The sequence below is a fragment of the Engraulis encrasicolus genome, chromosome 16 (genome assembly GCF_034702125.1).
Source record: "Engraulis encrasicolus isolate BLACKSEA-1 chromosome 16, IST_EnEncr_1.0, whole genome shotgun sequence".
Taxonomy (NCBI): Eukaryota; Metazoa; Chordata; class Actinopteri; order Clupeiformes; family Engraulidae; genus Engraulis; species Engraulis encrasicolus.
The window spans coordinates 32,465,104-32,487,710 of NC_085872.1; the positions used below are offsets into that span (position 1 = coordinate 32,465,104).

General features: G+C 41.2%; 1 protein-coding gene across 1 annotated transcript in view; it reads right to left on the reverse strand.

Moving 5' to 3' along the window:
- Positions 1-214: 214 nt before the first annotated feature.
- The window catches only part of doc2d (double C2-like domains, delta), a 40,164-nt gene continuing 17,771 nt past the window's right edge, over positions 215-22,607 (reverse strand). The window contains exons 5-10 of the mRNA XM_063220408.1: positions 18,519-18,645; positions 18,307-18,363; positions 15,297-15,421; positions 8,453-8,534; positions 7,996-8,092; positions 215-345 (exon numbers count right to left, since the gene is read on the reverse strand). Coding sequence (XP_063076478.1) covers positions 215-345; positions 7,996-8,092; positions 8,453-8,534; positions 15,297-15,421; positions 18,307-18,363; positions 18,519-18,645 — 619 coding nt within the window. The remainder of the gene's footprint in view (positions 346-7,995; positions 8,093-8,452; positions 8,535-15,296; positions 15,422-18,306; positions 18,364-18,518; positions 18,646-22,607) is intronic.

Genomic DNA, 22,607 nt, shown 5'->3' on the forward strand with positions numbered 1-22,607 from the left:
TTTAGTATTACTTACAATGCACTTAAAACTCTGTGTGTGTGTGTGTGTGTGTGTGTGTGTGTGTGTGTGTGTGTGTGTGTGTGTGTGTGTGTGTGTGTGTGTGTGTGTGTGTGTGTGTGTGTGTGTGTGTGTGTGTGTGTGTGTCTGTGTGTGTGTGTGTGCGTGCGTGCGTGCGTGCGTGCGTGTGCGTGTGCGTGTGTGTGTGCGTGTATGTTTACTCAATACTAGGAGCCCCTTGTTGTGTGAGTGCATGCCAGTACTCCACTTTCTTTCCTGAAAATTTCAGACACTCAAACCAGTGTTTCAGCTTCTCTCCCTTAGCATTGATGCCCAGCTCCACACCACCTGAAACAAACATGTAAAAGGACAAAGGAAGGGGGAGATCAGTAAAACTTCACTTAAAGGGGTGTCACTGGAGGACAATGAATACAATCTGGTTAGTCGTGTAGTAGTGTGAACGAGCAGTAAGACAGAATAAAATGTGACGCAAACAGTGCGCCCAGAAAAGGGAGGAGATACCCAGGGAAGAAGCAGATTATGACGAGGGGGCAAAAAAACAGACACAGATACAGAGCAAATGAGTTCAAAGAGAGCTTCCAAATAAGGATCTGGGAGCTTATAGAACTATTCATGAATGAAGAAGCAAGAAAGAAAGATAGACAGACTCTTGCTGGGACTAATTAGCATGTGTTGGTTGAAGGACTATGCATCTCTCTCTCTCTCTCTCTCTCTCTCTCTCTCTCTCTCTCTCTCTCTCTCTCTCTCTCTCTCTCTCTCTCTCTCATGCATGCAGGCACGCACACACACACGCACACACACATACACGCACACACACACACACACGCACACACACTTTGCAGAACATACGATACGATAGTGAACATAATCCAAAATGGAGAAACACCAACTGACTGAACCAGGTGTGCTCAGGTTGTTTAAGCATGCACCTCACGTAGCCTTCCACTCTTCCACTCCACCTACCCCCTCATAGATAGACCTCTAAATGCACGTTTTTATGTGTGCACTGCTGCGCGCAACCATATTACACACAGGCACACATGCGCATGCACGCAGGCATGCACAGACGCACAGACACACATAGAGACACACACACATAGACACACACACACACACACACACAATCAATATGGAATTCAAAGACCTGGGGTATTCATGATAAATGAGTAACGTGTGGTGCCAGCAGCACTAGACATGTGGGCAGCAGGCGGGGTGGGGGGGGGGTAGGAATGGACAGGTGCATATACAGTGCCTTCAAAAAGTCTACACACCCCTCCTCAAATGTCAGGTTTTTGTGATGTAAAAAATGACAGAAAGACAAATAAATTCACAGCTTTTTCCACCTTCAATCTAAACTATTAACCTGTGCAATGCAATTGAAAAACAAACTGATGAAAGCTTTAAAGGGAAAAATAGAACATAAAAAACCTCAGTTAACATGGTTGCATAACTATACACACCCTTAAATTAATACTTAGTTGCAGTACCTTTGGGCTTGTCTGGGCTATTCCAAAACCTCAATCTTATTCTAGTGAAGCCATGCTTTTGTAGACCTAGGCGTGTGCTTGGAGAAATTGTCGTTCTGAAAGATTAGTTCCTCTGCATCTTCACCTTTCTACCAGGGGGGCGAAGGTTTTGTGCCACTACCACGGCCCCTGTGAAATTTTTCATAATTCCCTCCTCCCTAATGAAGGCCCCAGTTACAGCTGAGGAAAAATAGCACAAAAGAACAATGCTGCCCCCAACATACTTCATGTTAGGTATGGTGTTATTGCGGTGATGTTTTGCGCCAAACATACCCTTTTGAATTATGACCAAAAAGTTCAATCTTGGTGAGGTAAATTTTTCAAAAATACTTCTGTAATCTCCCAAATGCATGTGGGAAGATGTGTTATGGTCAGGTGAAACTGAGGTTGAACATTTTGGACATAATTCCAAAAGGTATTTTTGGCACAAAACATCACCGCAATAGCACCATACCTAACGTGAAGTATGGTGGTGGCGGCATTGTTCTTTTGTGCTGTTTTTCTTCAGCTGTAACTGGGGCCTTCATTAGGGAGGAGGGAATTATTCACATTTCCACAGGGGCCGTGGTAGTGGCACAAAACCTTCGCCCCCCTGGTAGAAAGGTAAAGATGCAGAGGAACTAATCTTTCAGAACGACAATTTCTCTAAGCACACACCTAAGTCTACAAAAGCATGGCTTCACTAGAATAATATTGAGGTTTTAGAATGGCCCAGACAAGCCAAAGGTGCTGCAACTAAGTATTAATTTAAGGGTGTGTATATTTATGCAACCATGTTAATTGAAGTTTTTTATTTTCTATTGTTTCCATTTAAAGCTTTATGCTTGTTTCTCAATTGCATTGTACAGGTTAACAGTTTAGATTGAAGGTTGAAAAAGCTGTGAATTTATTCATCTTTCTGTCATTTTTTTACATCACAAAAACCTGACATTTGAAGAGGGGTGTGTAGACTTTTTGAAGGCACTGTATGCGACAGATACGGATGGTAATGGTAGAAATGGAAATGAAAAAGGAGAGACGTGAAAAGAAACACATCTTGGAAAGAGAATTAAAAGAGAAGGAAATGTAGCCTACGGTTAGATGTGGGGAGAACAGAATCCAGGGGATGAAGAGGAAAAGTCATTAAAAATATGCCAGATAGAGCGATAAAGGCAGACTGGATGAAAGGGTGAGTCACTACCTATCCTATCCGTACTGTTGCACATATTGGCCAAATCCTAAACCCAGTTCATGGCTAATAGTTACAATCAAGAGTGTGGCGCTGTCTTGTTTTTCTCATCCTTCATTGCTCATAATCCACCTGCTGTATCCTCTCCTCTTCCATCTCTCTCTCTCTCTCTCTCTCTCTCTCTCTCTCTCTCTCTCTCTCTCTCTCTCTCTCTCTCTCTCTCTCTCTCTCTCACACACACACACACACACACACACAATTGTTCTCTTTAATCCTATTCAGTTGGAAACCTGTCACACTTTGATACCAGGGGTACTAACCATCACACACTCACCACACATCTACTTTGTAGCCTGTACTCTGAAGGAAGAACGCATGACCTTGCCTAGAGGGACAACCTGAACCCTTAACATCAATAGGATCTTTTTCAAATGTCCCTCTCTTACCGTAACATGCTGCCAATGGAAAAGTAGGCCTACTTGGTTATTGACACAGACCTTCACAGGGGCCTACTACAGTAATTAAATCTAGTTTGACTGATTTTTGGTGCATGGTACATTACATTAAACAAATGTCGCTCGTAGAACATAGACCTCCAGCAAAGCAGTTCAGTTTCACCAGTTTCTTTCTACCTTCAAACCTGTTCAAATGGTAGTGGTCACTCAAAAAATCCTGGAGCCAAAAATTATTAAGATAAGTTCCACAGATTAATCAGTTTTGAGTCAGCCGGTCCCTGCCCTCTGTTGAAAAATTCTTCAAATTCCATACATTAGTTATTGTTTAATTCTGCCAACACATTGAATAACAAACATCCACAGGAAAATCACGACGCCTTTGTCAAAGGCAATAGGACTGTTGCTGTGAAGACATGGATTCGTGAGGCATGCAGGATAACCTTGGGTATTCTTGAACCCTACTGACGTCACTGTTAAAAAGATCATCACCATAAAAGAGGCAGCAGTCTCTCTGTGTATAGTTTCCATGGCAACACAGTCATGGCGGTCTCCAAAATGGCAGTGCAAAGCTACAGTGACGTCACGTGATTCTAACCTATACACAAGTCGTTCTGTCTGTTGAAAGGATGGTTCCTCACAACTGTTTCATTCAATTCACCTACATGGAAGGCGGAGCAGTGCAAGACATTCAAGGCCTCACGTCACAAGACTAGCAGGAGCAGTAAATGGATAGAGACCAGGGCTTGACATTAACTTTTCACCCTAGGTTTTGGCCTAGCCTTTCAGTTATTCCACTAGCCACAGATTTGATATTGTTCTTTCTTCTTCTTTATCATGATGGCGTATGTCTAACCTCAGAAGATGAGGTGCTAAAGCAAGATTAGTGTAGAGCTTTCTACATGAAAGTATGTCGAGCAAATAGAAACTGAGTTGCTGAGCTTTTTCTTGAACTTAAATACAAACAATTGACAAGGGGCAAACAACAGCATACAGGCTACTATGATGGGTATGTCATACCAAGAAATAAGCTGCCAGCCAAATTGGCTAGTGACAATGAAAGTATTACGAGCCACAGCCAAGTTTTACCAGCATTTGGCCAGTTGGCAGGTGCCAGTGTCAAGCCCTGATAGAGACAGGTAGACATCACCACTTGCTGGGCAAATAGAGGTCCTGCCCTGACACACGTTCCCAGAATTGTCATGATGCAAAACAATTTTGTAATAACACAAATCAGTTCGCAGTTCGGTTTCATCCCCGCCAATGTATAAGCAACAATGGCGCCTTCCACTCTGCTAACCACTCATTTGTAACACTTGTCTGTGTCTGTAAACAGACAGCTGAACAGACAGCAGAACAGAAAAGGGAGTCAAGTATAAAAACAACTTTGATTTCTCAAATTGGCGCTGTTCCCTGTCAGAAAGGTCAAACCTGCACCTTTAGATTGTAAATGTTTTGTGAATGAGTGACTCTTCCCAGTGTTGCACACTGACTGGGGTCAGAAGGGTGGTCATGGCATTTCAAGACAGATAATAATAATAATAATAATAATAATAATAATAATAATAATAATAATAATAATATCTCACTGATTCTTGAGAAAGTGGCTAAAACATGTCTCAGCAATAAACTGCCAATTCTATTGAAAATAAACTACATTTTCATTAACAAAATGAATCCAGGTAAAGACCCAGGGGTCTGTTACACAAATGTACAGTCGTTTGAAATATTTAAGTGCAATTTTATTACTTTTCATGGCTACAAACCTGCCCACACCCTGTAAAAACAGCTGTCCCAAGGACAGACATCATCATTTCAATTGACTTAAAATGTAAAAATCACTGATATTATTGAAAAATATCACCATGATGTGAAAGTCCATATTGAAGTGGTTCTGCAGATATGCACATAGTGCGTGTAAAGCAATATTTACTACTATTTTCTGATTGCTCAAAGTGTGTCCAGCATATTAGTCACCACCGTCAGATTTTTTTAAAAAGACAATAAAATCAGGTATGCACGAGGTCATTGTCATTACTTAGGACCCCTTTTCAAACCTTTAGCTCTACTGAATACTTCACCATCACTGAAGCTCCTGTAAGTTTACTATTTTCTCCTCAATTTGTTAATTTGTTTGGACACTGTCCAAACCATAAACTGTCAACACCGTCGGGGGTTTTAATAGTATTATGTTACATTAATGTTACTTATATATACTTTTTCAGAAGCGGCATGAAGCCCCTAAGAAACAGAGCGAAAACGAAGTGGCTAATGTGAGCAAAAAATGCATAATATGTAAAAGAGTGTTTTTTTGTCTCACACCGTCAGATGTCACCACCGTCAGATTTTTTTCCGCTCATCATCTTGGTCCATATTTTACTAATTTGTGCTGGTTAATGAAACATTACCAGACATGTTTGTAATAATTGTGACCCAAACTTATACTCTAGCCTCCACTGAGGTGCATTTGGAGGGTTTTTTGTCACGAAACCTGACGGTGGTGACATCTGATGTAGTTCACAAAAAAGCATGTGTTTTACATGTTTTTGACAAGTTTTAAGAATATGCTTCCAATAAGTATCTACAATTATGTTGAATTGTAAAAGTAATTCAATTAAATACAGTAAACATATTTTTTTATTTCTAATTCCGTCTGACGCAGTTGACAAAACCAAGAAGGAGCCCATTTTATGAAAAATGTAAAACATGGGGAGCTTGGCCAATACATTCACTGCACAGCCAAGACCTTAATCTATGATAATACACCTCTATATTTTGGATTTGAACAACTTAAAACCTGTGTATGCCACATTTTCAATAATCTAGGCCTACTTCCTAGAGTATCTAACAAATGAAGAAAAAACACACGCACAAACATACTGTGCACACACAAAAATAAAGTGTTTATGCTAGATGTCATTGACTTGAGAGGGCTATTTATTTTGCTAAATGTAGGTAATAATTAGGTCACTTTCACCACCGTCAGTTCTTAAGTCACCACCGTAAGAAGGAGTTTGGGACATTTTAAATGAATGTGCTTACAAAATGTTCCTTTGGAGTTGTTGAATTATCAGAGTAATAGCAAATTTAAGCCTACACGAATATTTGTGAAATTACAAAAAAATGTTTGGTCTATTTATGCATTAAGGGGTAGAATGCCCTAAAGTGGGACGATGCCTAATGTGGGACACCTTAAGGTTTAAGGGGTGTAGCTTTGCCCCAAGTTGGTAAATGTTTACAAAACTATAACCAAATAAAAGCCCTATCATCCTGTTATCATAATATCATGATTTAGTAAATGTATAGTAATACTCCAGGGAGGGGTTACAATTAAGAAGAAGGACCCTGGGTGAAGTCCATCAAATGGCAAATTACATAGCATTTGGCCAAATTTGTCTTTAGGGTATAAATCAATTCCAATCAAAACATCATTGTATTTTTTTTTTATAAATGTGTTGGGTAGGTATATGTTCATCAGAAAATAATGTGTGGTGTATATAAAATAATGTAATATTTTATTTTTAACCCATTTTATTAGTGTCCCACTTTAGGGTAGGTGCGTCCTAAAGTGGGACACAAGATTTTCCTAATGTGGGACAGTTGTAAAAGTAGTAATTTAATAAGTCAAACAATTGCTATGAAGTCAAACACCATGTCCACATAAGAAAATGGATATTTAAATCTATATCAAAGGTGTATTTCAGTCTTTCTGGCCTAATATACTGGAGCACAGCTATCAACACAACATTTGGGTCCAAAAACCGGAAGTTCTTTCCTCAAATAGAGCTGCCATGTTGAAGTGACCAATTGTGTGCAATGGGTTCAAACAGTCTCAGTCTTATTTACCAATAAAAGAAAGTAAAAATAATTCATAAAACATGCTCTAAATGTGTAGCTGATATGTCTTAAAGAGTGGCAGATCACATTTTGAATTAATATTTTACACAAACATGTTTTAGAGAGCTTTTAATATACACTGTCCCACATTAGGAAACCGATTGTCCCACTTTAGGGATAACCATGGTTTTTGACCAACTTACATTAATATCCAAATTATTCAAATTAGAAACACTTAACATGTTTTTAAAGGTATTATTTGATTAGAGCATAACCAGAGGATGAAAAGGGTGTAATTTGTTTGTATTGAAATGTTGTCATTACATTTTAATAAACCACCAAAGTTGAAGTGACAAAAATTGTCCCAGATTAGGGCATTCTACCCTAAGCATTGTCTGACAGCACATATTTTTTAATTAGAACACATGAAACAGTATTAAAATAGAATGAAAGTGAATTTTCAACATTTAAAGGCGTATGTGTGAACCAAAAAACACACATAATCACTTAAAAACTCCAGATACATATGCAACCAAATCAATACACTTTTTATTGCTTTTAATTGTGTCTGACGGTGTTGACAAAAAACAAGGTATGATCGGAGAAAAACCTGATTTCTGGAAAAAATTCAAAATGGGGAGATTGGCCTTGTGCATTTCTGAAAAGCCAAGACCTTTGTCTACGAGGATATACCATATTATTTTGTAATTCACTTAGTTTTTTTCTTTCAAGATTACAACCTGTTTTAGCCACTTTCTCAAGAATCAGTGATCTGCTAGATAGGCCTACCTACTAGACACTGTTTTAGGAATCAGGTGATAAAATGATACAGTTACAGTGATGCACATCGAAATATGCACATTGCACATTGAAATATGCACATTGTATGGTTTAACACCACTGAAAAACAGCACAACACACACACACACACACACACACACAAGCATACAATCCAATCCGAACTACGTATGTAATACACAGTCACATAACATACCTATGAAGTCATTGCTCATTCCAAGGTCATAATCCCATACAGATATCTCCAGGGTCTTCTTTGCTAGTTGGTCTTTGGGAACCTCATAAAGAAACTCCTGTGAACAAGGAGCATGGCATGTTACATAACAGAAATCTGTGCAGATAATTATTGCATTCATGCGTCTCTCTGCAAAGTCCAACTAATGAAACGCTCTTTCGTAGTTTCGTTCTGTGTGCTGGAAGAGGTGTGTCGCAGAAAATGTAATCATTGTCCCTTTGCATGATGTCCTGTATTGAAGAATTCAGCTACTGTGAACACACAATCGTGCCGCTGTTGCTATTGATGTTATGGTTACAAACTGACACACAAACGTTCAAGGTGGTAGCGGAGCAGCATACTTGAATGGTGCCATTTGTTATGTGTGGTTCGATTGGTTATGTTGGGAAAATCCCATAGAGATGGGGAAAAGGCTTACCTCGTTAAACTCAGGGTTGAGAGTTTTCTTCTTCACTGTAGTTTTGTACTTGGATTTCTTACCCATGTCAGGTTGTAAAACACTGTGCATGAGAAAAAGAACAAAAGTCCAAGTCAATTGACACTTGACAATGGCCTTTCAAATATCCTGATTGCAAATGGGTAGCACACCAATTGTCATTGCCACCAAACCATCAAAGAATACAATCAGTCAGTTTTGTCTTTTGACATCACAACGCCAGCTGTACAAGAGAGAGTGAAGGGAACAAAGACAGACACGTCAGAAAGCTCTCCCAAATTCTAAAGGGGAAGAAACTCAAGGGCGAACTCAAAACACTGACTTGCAAACTTAGAGAAAGAGATGATAAAAGAAGGTGATATCAGGAGAGAGAGAGAGAGAGAGAGAGAGAGAGAGAGAGAGAGAGAGAGAGAGAGAGGGTGTGTGTGTGTGTGTGTGTGTGCGTGCGTGCGTGCGTGCGCGTGTGTGTGCGTGCGTGTGTGCGTGAGAGAGAGAGAGAGAGAGAGAGAGAGAGAGAGAGAGAGAGAGAGAGAGAGAGAGAGAGAGAGAGAGAGAGAGAGAGAGAGAGAGAGAGAGAGAGAGAGAAAGTGACAGAGAGAGAGAGAGAGAGAGAGAGAGAGAAGACTCAGAAGGGCTCATCAAGCACCATCGTCAGGAAAGGGACAATGGAAACTGTCACAACAAACATGCCCGCATTGTCACAGCAACTAGCTAAAAAGAAAGAGAAATGCAAGAATGAAAAACAAAGCTGTGTGTTGCCTGAGTATAATTGGAACACTGACAATAGAAATGTCAGAGAAGAGGGAAGGATACCAGTACAGTATAAAGCTGAGGATGCTAATCCAGTGATTGAGGAGAGAACACCATAACAGACGCAAACGAAGATTTACTAAAGACAGCACATCTTTGGTGAAGCGGGGGGAAGTAAGGTGAGGACAAAAATAACAGAAGCAGCAGAAAGACGCAAATCTTGTCTCACAAGCTTGTGTTGCTGACTCGGCTTGGTGTCATCATCACATTTTCCCATGTGATACTTCTTCTTCTCACATTCACGTCACTACCACCCCCATCCAGACAGCCACCCATCCCAACGCACTACTTTTCCCCCCACACACCCCACTTTTCTCTTGGACGACTATTGTACAGTGCTAATGGGGTAGTGATATTTCAGTCTGTTTGATGGCAGGTAATAAGGGCTTGATATTTCACGACTTCCAAAACAAATGCGTCACCTGGCTCGGCCAGCATGGCAGGCAATTTGCATTGTGATTAAGCACTGCTTAATGAGGCAGCCCCGGTGACGGCAACCCGCGCCTCTAACACTGGGTGGACACTCAGCAACACTGGCATTGTGCAACAGTGTAGGGAACTTTGAGTAACCTGCCTCATTAGCCCAGCAACATGGGTAGACACTAGACAGAGACTAGCCTGGTTCTACAAACAGCCCTATGAGCTGGAGACTGAAAACATTTGGCTACATTTAGGGATTGTAAATGTATTTAAGTTTAGACTCTAGCATTGTTATCTCTCTGGGTTGTAGTATTGCTGGGTTTAAGGTTTTAACATGATTAGATTTTAATTAAATGGACGCGTTTATAACTCCTGAGTATTCCTGATGAATGTTGGCCTGTAAGGAGTATTTACATAAATAAAATAATAGATGAGCATCATAGCTGTGTTTCAAATCAGAATCTGCAGTAGGCTATACTAAAAAAAAATCCAAAGAAGTGATTCCCTCGAATCTTTCAAAAACTCCAGTTCACAGTTTTTGGCAAATAGTGGCAACCCTTGCGCCCCGAGGGAGGATGAGAATCTGACCTCTTGGCCTGCTTGCACCCACTGCTGAATCATGTGGACTCTGAGGCAGGGCAGGGCCACTGACAAGTTTTCCCAGGCCTGGGACAAAGTCTTCTGAAAGGGCCCCCCACCTTAATGCATAGGCTATAATGTAATGGGCCACCTCTCTCCCTGGGCCCAGGACAACTGACCCCTTTGTGCCCGCTGTCGGCTTCCCTGCTCTGAGGGATGGGAGGTTGGTGTTGGCTTGACATCATCCAGCCCATAAGCCGCCCTCTCAGCCTCACAGCTCAGCATGCAATTATACCAGTGACGACTGCAGCAAGTGGGCAGTCTGAACTTTGCACAGTGCTCTGTACATCTGGCTTGGTGCTCCAGGAAAGTGGTGAATTGTACTGTATGCCTTTCACATGTCACTGAAGGTGGTCAAGCTCTCAAAAAGGGCTAAGTGCAAGAGATAGAAGTTTTTTTTTTTTTTAAACACACATTTTCTAGAATCATGTCTGAAGTTCTCAAAACTCTACAAACAAATCCAAACACACACACAACGAGCAGAACCCCTCAGTTATGTGTGAACTCACTGCATCCAGTGAATTGTTCTTATAGGCCTACGTAAAGATAATGTGTAATGTGTGTCGTTGGGAAGTGAAGATTGCAATTGTAAACAGGCATGAAAGTAGTTTGCCCATGTGAAGTGAACATGGCATTGGATTTAATATTTTTAATGACAGTGTGTTCCATGAGAAAACTAGGGCTTTTCGTCATGAAAGTGTGCCAAATCCAGTCAAGTCAAGATACAGTCAAGATATATGTGTGAAGATATATGGCTCCCCAACACTAACCCCACTAATCACAGGACAGACCACTAAAAATGAATAAAGTAAGAAAAACAGAGCACAGCAAGCCCTCACCGGCAACACTGCACACTTGAGTTTCACTGAAAGCGGAAGGCAAACCAAGAGCTATTTACGGGTAATCCGCGCACTGGGCAGGCCCAAGTATTGTGGGGTGAACAAAAGACAAACGGCAAGAAAGATACAATCAAATAAAAGAAAAACTCTCACTTTCTCCATAATAACATGAAATAAAGAAATCGATCAAAGAAAATGGAAAGCATCACACACTCGCGCGCACACACACAGTCAGTCATTCACTTCCTGTACGGCAACTTTTTTTTTTTTTTTGGTTTGTGTGTGTGTGTGTGTGTGTGTGTGTGTGTGTGTGTGTGTGTGTGTGTGTGTGTGTGTGTGTGTGTGTGTGTGTGTGTGTGTGTGTGTGTGTGTGTGTGTGTGTGTGTGTGTGTGTGTGTGTGTGAGAGAGAGAGAGAGAGAGAGAGAGAAAGAGAGAGATGCCTTGGCAATAAGTATGCAACAGTGAGCTATATATGATTATTTTATGTGTAAATATGTGTGTTATGTCTTGTGGACAATGTCTTTATGTCTTTATTTATGTGTGTATGCTACTTGACACCTTAATTTCCCCCTGGGATCAATAAACGATACTCTACTCTACTCTACTCTAACTATATAGTAGCAGCCCACAGACAGATCCACAGGTGGAGATCCACAGGTACCACAACAGCGAAGAACACCGACTGTCTCGTGGTCGTGGGGCGAAGGGCGCACAACACCTGGTTCCCCAAGTACACACGTGCCAAAGATCGCCTGCCCCAACGCACCACAAACTAATGCTGCAGCTTAAAGGCACAGATCCCATTACGTTACATCGAGTTCCTGATTTGTGTCTAATTGTGTGAATTGTGTGTCAACAACAAAGCAGCCTGGCCCTACCGTGACCTAACAGTAGGGCACTAGGTTACTAGGTGACCGGGGTTTGATTCCAGCCTGGGTTATTTGCAAGTCCTTCCCCACCTCTCTCTCTTACTCGTTTCCTGTCTCTCTGGCACTGTCCTGTCATAAATAAAAGCACAAAAGTTCCCCCAAAAAAACTTTTAAAAAGAAAAAAAAAAACAATCAAGCAGCCTAAAATTTGGCTTTACGGAAGCCCATAGGGGGAAATCCGAGGAGGCTTCAAGTCTTTAGAATCCACAGGCTCTAAAGGGAATTTAACCACATGGGACGCATCACAGTTGTCTTTGCCAATACATCACTGAGGTGGACAGGCTTAGATTACATTACATTACATTACATTGCACTTAGCTGACGCTTTCATTCATTCAAAGCGACTTACAGTTATTATTTTTCAGGGTATTGGTCACAGTCCCTGGAGCAATGTGGGGGTAGGTGCCTTGCTTAAGGGCACTTCAGCCATGGATGGAGATGTAGGGAGAGGTCAGGGGAGATTCGAACCTGCAACCCCTTGATTGAAAGACCAACTCTCTAACCACTAGGCCATGGCTGCCCCTGCTTAGATATACCACTGTGGCTTATCTCGGAAACACATGTGCACAGTCAACAAAACCAAAAGCAAATATGTGGAGAGACATCCGAACCAAACTAGGTAGACACACAGAGACATTTGTGAGGCATCGTACAGCAGCACCACACATGCTACAAACCCACACCCACACAGTCACATACGTACATTTATAAGGACATGATGTTAGTCTCTCTCTCTCTCTCTCTCTCTCTCTCTCTCTCTCTCTCTCTCTCTCTCTCTCTCTCTCTCTCTCTCTCTCTCTCTCTCTCTCTCTCTCTCTCTCTCTCTCTCTCCTTCCACACACACACACACACACACACACACACACACACACACACACACACACACACACACACACACACACACACACACACACACACACACACACACACACACACACACACCGCGTCAGATGTCTCTGTGTACCACTGTTGGACTTTAATCCTCTCCCTATGAAGGACCATTTTTTTGCTAGCTGTGCAACTCCACAGCAGGAGCATCTGGTCCAGTTCATTGCTATCGCCACATTTTCACAGCCACACTGCTGCTACATTCTTGCAGAAGTGTATCTTCAGCCAAGGCAATCCTTGCGATGGAGTTTCTCCTAAAATTTGAGTTTGCCCCCAGAAAAGAGATTCTTTTCTTTTTTTAAAAATTAATTTCCACTGAAAGTGCAGGTAGGCAGCTGAGGCATTGGTTCCACCAGAGTGTGAAAATTACAGAGGCCAGACAGCCACTTTAAAAATGGTCATGGCTTCAAGTTGAGCAGCAGAATCTATCCGAAATAAGTTGAGAGTCTCTTCCCCCTAACCCCCGACAGGCAGATGTACACAACCAATTGGAACATTTGCAATCCAATAGCCACTGACCAGATTTCACGTGTCTTTACAAAGAGGAGATTAAAGGAGTTTCATTCAGAGGGGAAAAGGTAAGAAATACTGTGAGTGCTGCAAAGGAAAAAAGGGGGCAAAGGATGACTTTCATCACCCCACCCATCTGTATAAACACAAACACAAACACAAGCATACAGACATAAAACTCACACACACAAACACACACACACACGCCAGTGCATCAGACTGCACTAGATGAAGAGCGATCATGTGAGGCTGCTCGCTATGTGCATGACCTATGGAGCAACAGAGAGAACTTCAACAACAGCCTGGTGAGGACACACTCAAGCCAGGGCTGGACTGGCCAACTGGCTTATTGGGCATTTCCCGGTGGCCCCCGCACCCTCGTGAGCCCCTATTTTCAGATATTTTTTTAAAAAAAAATGGTCAGTTCTGCTAATTATGAGGGGTCCCTTTAAGCCAAAAGTGCCCTATTCCCCCCCCCCCCCTTCCAGCCCTGACACAAGCGCTTTGTGTGCCGCATGGACTAAAGGAGATAAAAGTGGCGGACCGTGGAAAAGAAGTGTCCCTATCTCCTCTGCACAGATGTAAGGAGACTGCCAAATAGGAGCTGGCTATCAGCATGATATATCAAAATGCTGCAATGGTAAGGGTCTTGTGTGGTCAGGAAATAATTCAATAGTCAGACCGAAAAAAAATCAGGAATGAAAAATCTCCCAGGGTTCACCCTGCCTCACTATCTGATGAGTCTGAGAAAGAAAAAGAGTGAACAAAGGAAAAATGTCCAGAGAGAAAAAGAGAAGAAAGTCCAGAAAAAGAAAGAATTTTGGAATATAGCCATCATTTGTGGGTGACAAATGAGGGGAGGTGCGCCAGCTGAAAATGAACTATAGCCATGCTGTGTTTGGCATTTTTTACCTCACCCCACTACTCTTGTGAGGTTTTTTTTTTTTTTGCTTCAGCTCATTTTTTGCACAGCCTGACCCGTCTGGTTGTGCTCCGTTTCATTGCGTCAGGCAGAGCAGCACCCTGCTTGAATTACACAAAACAGTCATTTGTGCTCTGTGTGGTTCACTTCTTTGTCCCATTTGTCCATCACAGTGTGACATACTCACTACTTCACCCACTGCGACACACTCACTATCACTTTTTTGTCAGTCATTTCTCTTTCATTTCACAACCGTTTTCTCCATCTCATTCTCCATTTCATTTTCCCACCACATTTCATTCTGCACCCCTCCCTTTTCATTTTGTGTCCAGGGCTTCATGTCTTGATAATTCTACTCTGGTTCGCACCCTGAGAAAAAGGGTTGAGAAGGGGGGCAAGACCTTTGTGATAACCAGTGGTGTAGTCTAATTAAATACAAATAATTTCACATTACATATTTTGGGGTGTTAATCAGTGGTGTATTCTACTTTTTTATGGTGGGTATACTGTATATTTGAGATTTTTTTGAAGTGGGTATACTGTATAAATTTGTGCTATTCAAAACAATGGATCAATATCAATTTTAAGTGGGTACACTGAAATCCCTGAAATTTAGAAGTGGATATACCTCGTATACCCGCTTTCTACGTAGACTACACCACTGGTGATAACAATGAGAGTAGGCTATGTGGTGGTGGCATGTCTTACAGTGATTTCATTTCTCTCACAATGTGTTCTGTGTATTGTACAGAACAAACACTTGCACATCCATTAACAACCATACATCAGTGAAGTGAACTTCAGATGAATTTCAGACAAACACAAACAAGCAGAAAGCAAAAGAAAAAGAAGGACATTCGGCACTCACATTTTAACAAATGGGTCAGAGTATCCATTGGAGTCCATGGCCGCCAGGTGAGCACATCGTATGATGCCCACGGAGAGGGTGCTTTTCTCTGCGGTGTAGCACAGAGACACCAGGATGCGACCACGCTGGGGGAAAGGCACAGGAGAACATTGGGCTTTGGGAGAGAACACCATTTAATGCACATTGTTCTAAACATTTCAAAGACATGCGGAAAAGTAGCAAATCGTTATTTTACACCAAAGAACTACTCTGATATTCTGATCATCAGCCTGTTCAATTAATTTTACTCATGTAGGCCCGTCTTTTTCTAGACCTTCATTCAAAGCTCCAACATACAGTACATTCCCATGACTATGTAGCCAAGAGTACCCATTCAGATGAATTAAACCAATTCATGTTTTTGAAGAGGTGTTAAACACACCCGGTATTTGGTTTGAATTGGTTCTGATTAGCATACTGTCCCAGAACTGCTTTGGGGAAATGGATCTTTTGAAAGTCTGACGTATCCTGATTGCGTACATGATGTCATTTCCTTTGACATGCAAATCTTGGCTGCACATCAAAAGGCCTACAGCAAGTAATTTTGGAAGGATGTAAAAAGTTTCCTTGTTCACATGCCAATCAGCACCAACCACAGATCTGTAGCAGCGTTTAAATCTTGCATCTCTTTTGAAGATGTTCACATCTCTTTTTTTGTCCTCTCAAATTGAAATGTTTAGTATTCTCTTTTCACAATAAATTATAACATCTGCCAGGGTGGGACCTACATGGCAAGAATCTTACAAAGTTATTGCATATACATGAAAATACTTGTTCAAATGTATTAGCAAGTAATGTCATTGTCAACTAAAATAAGCAGAATGAGAAGAAGGATTTAACTCTTATATAGCATTTCCCCTCTGTATTTTCACCTTGGAGATGCAATGTGGCGCAATCACACAGGCTAAAGAGCATCGAAAAAGGACTTGGTACTGTTGACAGGTTTGAAATATGCCAGCGCACTGCCACAAGAGTCTCCTGCCATATTTGTATGGTCGAGCACTATTGATATTCTGCTTAGTCTGCACATGTCTCTGCCTCTTTCCATCTGTAGTGTCCACAGACTTGTCATTTTGTCAGTACAGAGACCCCCCACCCACCCACTGTTCTTTTAGTGTCAGGAGCAACAAAGGTGCTGTGTGTGTGTGTGTGTGTGTGTGTGTGTGTGTGTGTGTGTGTGTGTGTGTGTGTGTGTGTGTGTGTGTGTGTGTGTGTGTGTGTGTGTGTGTGTGTGTGTGTGTGTGTGTGTGTGTGTGTGTGTGTGTGTGTGTGTGTGTGTGTGTGTGTGTCTGTGTCTGTGTCTGTGTCTGTGTGTGTCTCTGTGTCTGTGTGCGTGCATGCGAGCCTGCCTGTGTGTGTGCGTGCGTGCGTGCGTGCGTGCGTGCGTGCGTGCGCAAGCGAGCGCACATGTGCTTTTCTCTATGAGTCAGTGAGTATGCACACATTGGACAAGCAGCTCCATGATCTGGACATCTGGCCCATGTAAAAACCAAGCAGAAAAGATGTAGGCCTACATACAGTACAGAGAGATGGATGACCGTCTTAACTCACAATCATTAATCATTCAGAAAATGGCTCCTTCATTTGCTTATGAGCGTAACAACACTCTGAAATGTAATTCACTGGAGCCAGAAGTGAAGACATCTGTCTGCACACACAGAGCCTAATGACGATTCAGCATCAATGTTTCATGAGCTGTGCTGTTAAATGACTTCCTCATATCTTCCCTTTAACGCTCTCACTGATTCATGGTAGTGAAAAACAGAAAATACTAGCAACACATTTTTTTACGCATTATGCATTTATGTAGAGATGGGGAATCTGGAAAAGGCCATGTTCAAGGTATTTTACAGCCACAGGCGCTGGCAACACCCAAGTAAGCCCTTCGGCATTAAAGTAAGTTGATCTGGTATTCTTTCAAAAATAAACATTGGCATTTACAGTAGATACCTTTTCCCCATATCAGCACCATATTATGTTGTTTAACTCTGTTAAAGCTATAGAGTATGAATTGTAGTCATTAATTTTCATAAAGGTAGGCTACTATATAGTGTATATCTAAAGTACATATAGGGCCTATATCTGTTACTGGAAATTCAAAATGGCCGACATGGAGAGGATCTACCTATTCATATACAGCCACAGGCGCTGGCAACACCCAAGTAAGCCCTTCGGCATTAAAGTAAGTTGATCTGGTATTCTTTCAAAAATAAACATTGGCATTTACAGTAGATACCTTTTCCCCATATCAGCACCATATTATGTTGTTTAACTCTGTTAAAGCTATAGAGTATGAATTGTAGTCATTAATTTTCATAAAGGTAGGCTACTATATAGTGTATATCTAAAGTACATATAGGGCCTATATCTGTTACTGGAAATTCAAAATGGCCGACATGGAGAGGATCTACCTATTCATGGAAGAACAGTGTACATTTCCAAGTTGAGTAGGCTACGTAGAAATTCATGGTGGTGCTAAATATACCCTACATGAAAATTGTGAATGGGCAGCATAAGTTCTGTAAATAAACTAGGCTACTACAAAATGACACACTCTACCTTTAAAGAGACACTGTGCAGGAAATGGTCAAACAAGGTACTGCAACTATGCTGCTCATTGAAACTGGGCTGCCTATTGCCAAATTTGATCTTTACATGAAAGTTTACTAAGTAATAAAAAAATATTTTCTAGTATGGTCCAAGTAGAGTCATTTTTGAAGCTAAACATGGCTATTTTTGGAAATTCAAAATGGCGGACCATGGAGAAGATCCCCCTTTTCATGTATGAAAAATGCAATTTTTCCAGTCATAATGAATACTTAGAATTTGATGGTGGTGGTAAGTATTCATGAAAAAGGTAACATTAGTGAATGGGCAACATGAATTCTGGAAATAAACAACTAAAAATCTCACACACTCTAACTTTAAGGAAAACAGTGAGTAAAAACATCTAACAGAAAACATAGCCTACCTCCTCCTCAGCTACAGGTCCTCCCTGCTCACCGGTTTGGTTGTTGCTCTCTTTGTTCTAGAAAGACACACCAAGAGAAGATACTTGTACAGTCAGAAGTCACTTTCACAGAGAGGTACAGTACACACACACACACGCACACGCACACACACACACACACACACGACACACACACACGACACACACACGACACACACACACGATACACACACCTGTGCAATCCTCTCCAGGCCCATGTAGTACTTTTTGCTCTCTCCTTCCCTCAGTTTCTTCAGAGCGACCCGCACCTCACCAATAAACTCATTACGGCCCAGGCGATCCATGTCACACACGCAGAGCCTGCAGGACAGATGAGAAAAGAGCCCGTGGAGAGAAGAGGTGTGATTTTCAACATTCGTAAATTAGCATTCATTTGAATAACCAGCAGCCTATTCCATTTGATTTAGCAAACATAATAATGTTAACGATGAGAAAGAATGTGAAGCTGACAGAATAGGGTCAGTACAATAGTTCATATAGAAGAAAATCGCAGCGTGTGGTGAAGACATGTCTTCACACAGGGCTGGGAGGATAGCAGTAAACATGAGATACACGCATGCAGGGAAGCTGACAGGGGGGGAGGGGGGGGCAAAGGGGTCACTTGTCGCGGGCCCAGGGACACATGGGGGGCCAGAAATGGGTACTCAATTAATTGTTTGCATCGGATTTGGGGCCCATTCAGATGACTTTGTCCCAGGCCCAGCCAAAGCTGTCAGCGTCCCTGCATGCATATGACGGCTGGGAACATCAGGGGGTGGATATGTGAGAATCGACACATCGGAGGAAGGAGGGGGCCAAGTGAGAAGAAGACATGAGGAGGAGGTAAGATGCTGAAAGTCCATGAATAAGTGAAAGGAAATGGAAAACAAACCAGTGTGCCAGTGAGTTGGAGTGAGCAAGCTATAAGATCTGGCTGAGTGGAGTGGGCGGTTGACACTGTGACACTGCTCTCATAGCCCTGCTCCTCCAGCACAGTTAGTCACCACCTGACAGGTGCCAGGAAACGAAACGATCTATATCTCTCTCTCTCTCTCTCTCTCTCTCTCTCTCTCTCTCTCTCTCTCTCTCTCTCACTCTCTCTCTCTCTCTCACACACACACACACACACACACACACACACACACACACACACACACACACACACACACACACACACACACACACACACACACACACACACGCAAGCACACACACGACAGCCGCACAAACTTTGACAGGCAATAACACCAAAATAGCCAGGAAAAGCAAAACGATTCAACACATCAGCAATAGGCAAAATGCCTTACATACAGTATGATGGGCTATGGGGTTGCAACCCTCTCTAGTTCACCTCAATCCTCTAAACACAGTGTTTCTCAACAGGGGTGCCGGGGCACCCTGGGGTGCCGCAGGCCCCCCTCAGGGGTGCCGTGGAAACGTGGCTGATGAATAAATGATGTACTATAATTATAATACATATTTGTCTAAATTGATAAGTTAATGCTAGTCAGTGGAATCTTTCATCTGCCAGTTATGCACAATAAAGTAAATATAGGCCCAGTCAGCTGCAACTAGGACGTGTGACGTCTCCAAAAGTGTTACTTTTCTAAGCTTGTGTGGTATCGGATGCGATGCCATGTTACAGCTTGTTGGTTTGGGGTGCCTTGAAATTCTTCATGAATTGAAAGGGTGCCTCGCCTAAAAAAAGGTTGAGAAACACTGCTCTAAACACAATTGGGCTCTCTGCCTGCTGTACCGTTTGCTAAGCTAAATAAGGAAACAAGGGTATGTCTGGGATCAATGACTACTGACCTTGGGCTTCTAATTAACTGATGTGTCTTCGTTATTCTGTAGATTACCTAAGGGATTGCATGTTGTCATAACCACCCTATTTCTCTAACACTGCCTTTAGGCTGTTTTGCAACCAGATTTGAATCTTATAGGATATTTGGTACATACATTAACATTTTGAAAATTTGAACAGCTGGCATGGGCATCAAGAGACTTGCAATACAAATAGGTAACATACTCATGTACAGTTGCATACCGTAATAGCATAATGATGGTGGCAATGTTTGCACATTACACATGCAGCACACAATATCAAGACACATGTATACAGATGGTCATATAATTAGAATGTCATGAAAAAGTTTATTTATTTCCATAATTCCATCAATAATGTTTAACTTTCATGGATTGTAGATGCATTGCCCACATTTTGAACTATTCCAATCATTCATTTATTTGTTTTATTTCATTATTTATTCATTTTACATATTTTGGCCTTCAGCTCCATAAAAAACATGAATTGAGGAATTCACATCATTAGAATATTGTAATAAAATCACCATTTTCTTCAGAAAAAAAGAAAGAAATTCAGGTCACATCAAATCAGTTGAAATTTGGTACTTCCTACATAACATGTCAATGTTCAATACTTGGTTAGGACTGTCTTTGTCTTTATCACTGCCATGATGCGTTTAGCATTGCAGTCAATGGCAGAGGCATTGCATGGGAGTTATGGAGGCCCAGATATTGTTGATGCTTTGCTGTCAGCTGTTTTTGTTTGTTTGATCTGGCGACCCACACTTCACTCTTCAATATACCCTTTTCCATGCCACGTTTTGGTGCTATGAGGTATGGACATTCTAACTCACCAGAAATAAAACCCCCATTAATTTTCAATGGGGTTTCATTTCTGGTGAGTTAGAATGTCCATACCACCTAAACCAAGTATTGAACATTGACATGTTATGTAGAAAGTACCAAATTTCAACTGATTTGATGTGATTTGAATTTCTTTTTTTCTGAAGAAAATTGTGATTTTATTACAATATTATAATAATGTGAATTACTCAATTTATGGGGGTTTTTTTTGGAGCTGGAAGGCCAAAATATGTATAAATAAACAAATTAATGATTGGAATAGTTCAAAATGTGGGCAATGCATCTACAGTCAATGAACGTTTTACATTATTGATGGAATTAAAATAAATCAACTTTTTCATGATATTCTATTTATATGTCCAGGATCTGTACACTAAATTACTATTATTGCAGATTTATTATGGTGACACAAAGGTAGCCAAATCCCAATTTCTCAACTTCAAATTAAAAATGTTTGGAACACCACAGACACACGACACAATCAGGTTGTAATGGGAAAATTGGATTTAATCCCATATACGTAGTACACACACCACAGTGAAATGCCCATCAGGAAATTAGCAGATACACCAGGAAGCAGCCGTAACCATAACACTGAAGTGAGACACCAGCTTGAATTTAAGAGTAATTCCATACCCCATCACACCACATTTTAATGTGTGTTTCTCAAAAAATTCTGTGATGGGTGAAAGGCATAGGCCTACAGTACGTATCAGAGGGTTAATTACCCACAGCGGGTTAATTACGGAATAGTTTTACAGGAATATGTTAAACATGATAAACAATGTGAAACGTGTTAAATACAGTATATCACGAAAGTGAATACACCCCTCACAGTTTTGCAGATTTTTGAGTATATATTTTCATAGGAAAGCATTACAGAAATGTAACTTTGACACAATGATTAGTGACCTTTTAACAACATATTTAACTGCTTAAATTTCTTGTTCACTCAGAAAAAAACAAAATACAGCCATTAATGTTTGAACATGTACTCACAAAAGTGAGTACACCCCAGATTAAAATCCGGTAGGGAAGGGGCTATGTTGGCTCGAATCGTCTCGAAATGAAACGAAATGAAAAGGGATGACAAGGGAGGTCATCAGTGTGCGTTTCAACCTTTCTTTGCATTGAACTTTTACATTTTGAGTCTGCATCTGGCTTAAATAGATTGGTGTGAGATTTGAATGCAATCCTATGGAGAATATCATGATCTGCTTCAGTAGTCACAGTGCATGTTGACATGTATGTTTCTTTTAGGTGTATTTCAGATTGCCAATGTTGACAGCATTCATGCATCCCCAAACCATGTCAGTCCCACTACCATGCTTGGCTTATGAGAGGATACACCTTTTTTGTAAAACTCACTTGTTTACCACCACACATGCTTGACACCATCGAAAGCAAATTTGTTTATCTTGGTCTCAAGAGAGATGAACAGACCAAGGATATGGATCACTGGAACCATGTTGTGTGATCTGAAGAGACCAAGATAAACAAATTTGCTTTAGATGGTGTATATATATACTGTATGTTTTCTTACATGGGGCTCTTTTTCCATTTTGTGAGATCATCCCTGGTCATTCTCCATATGCTCTGGGTTCTGTCATGCT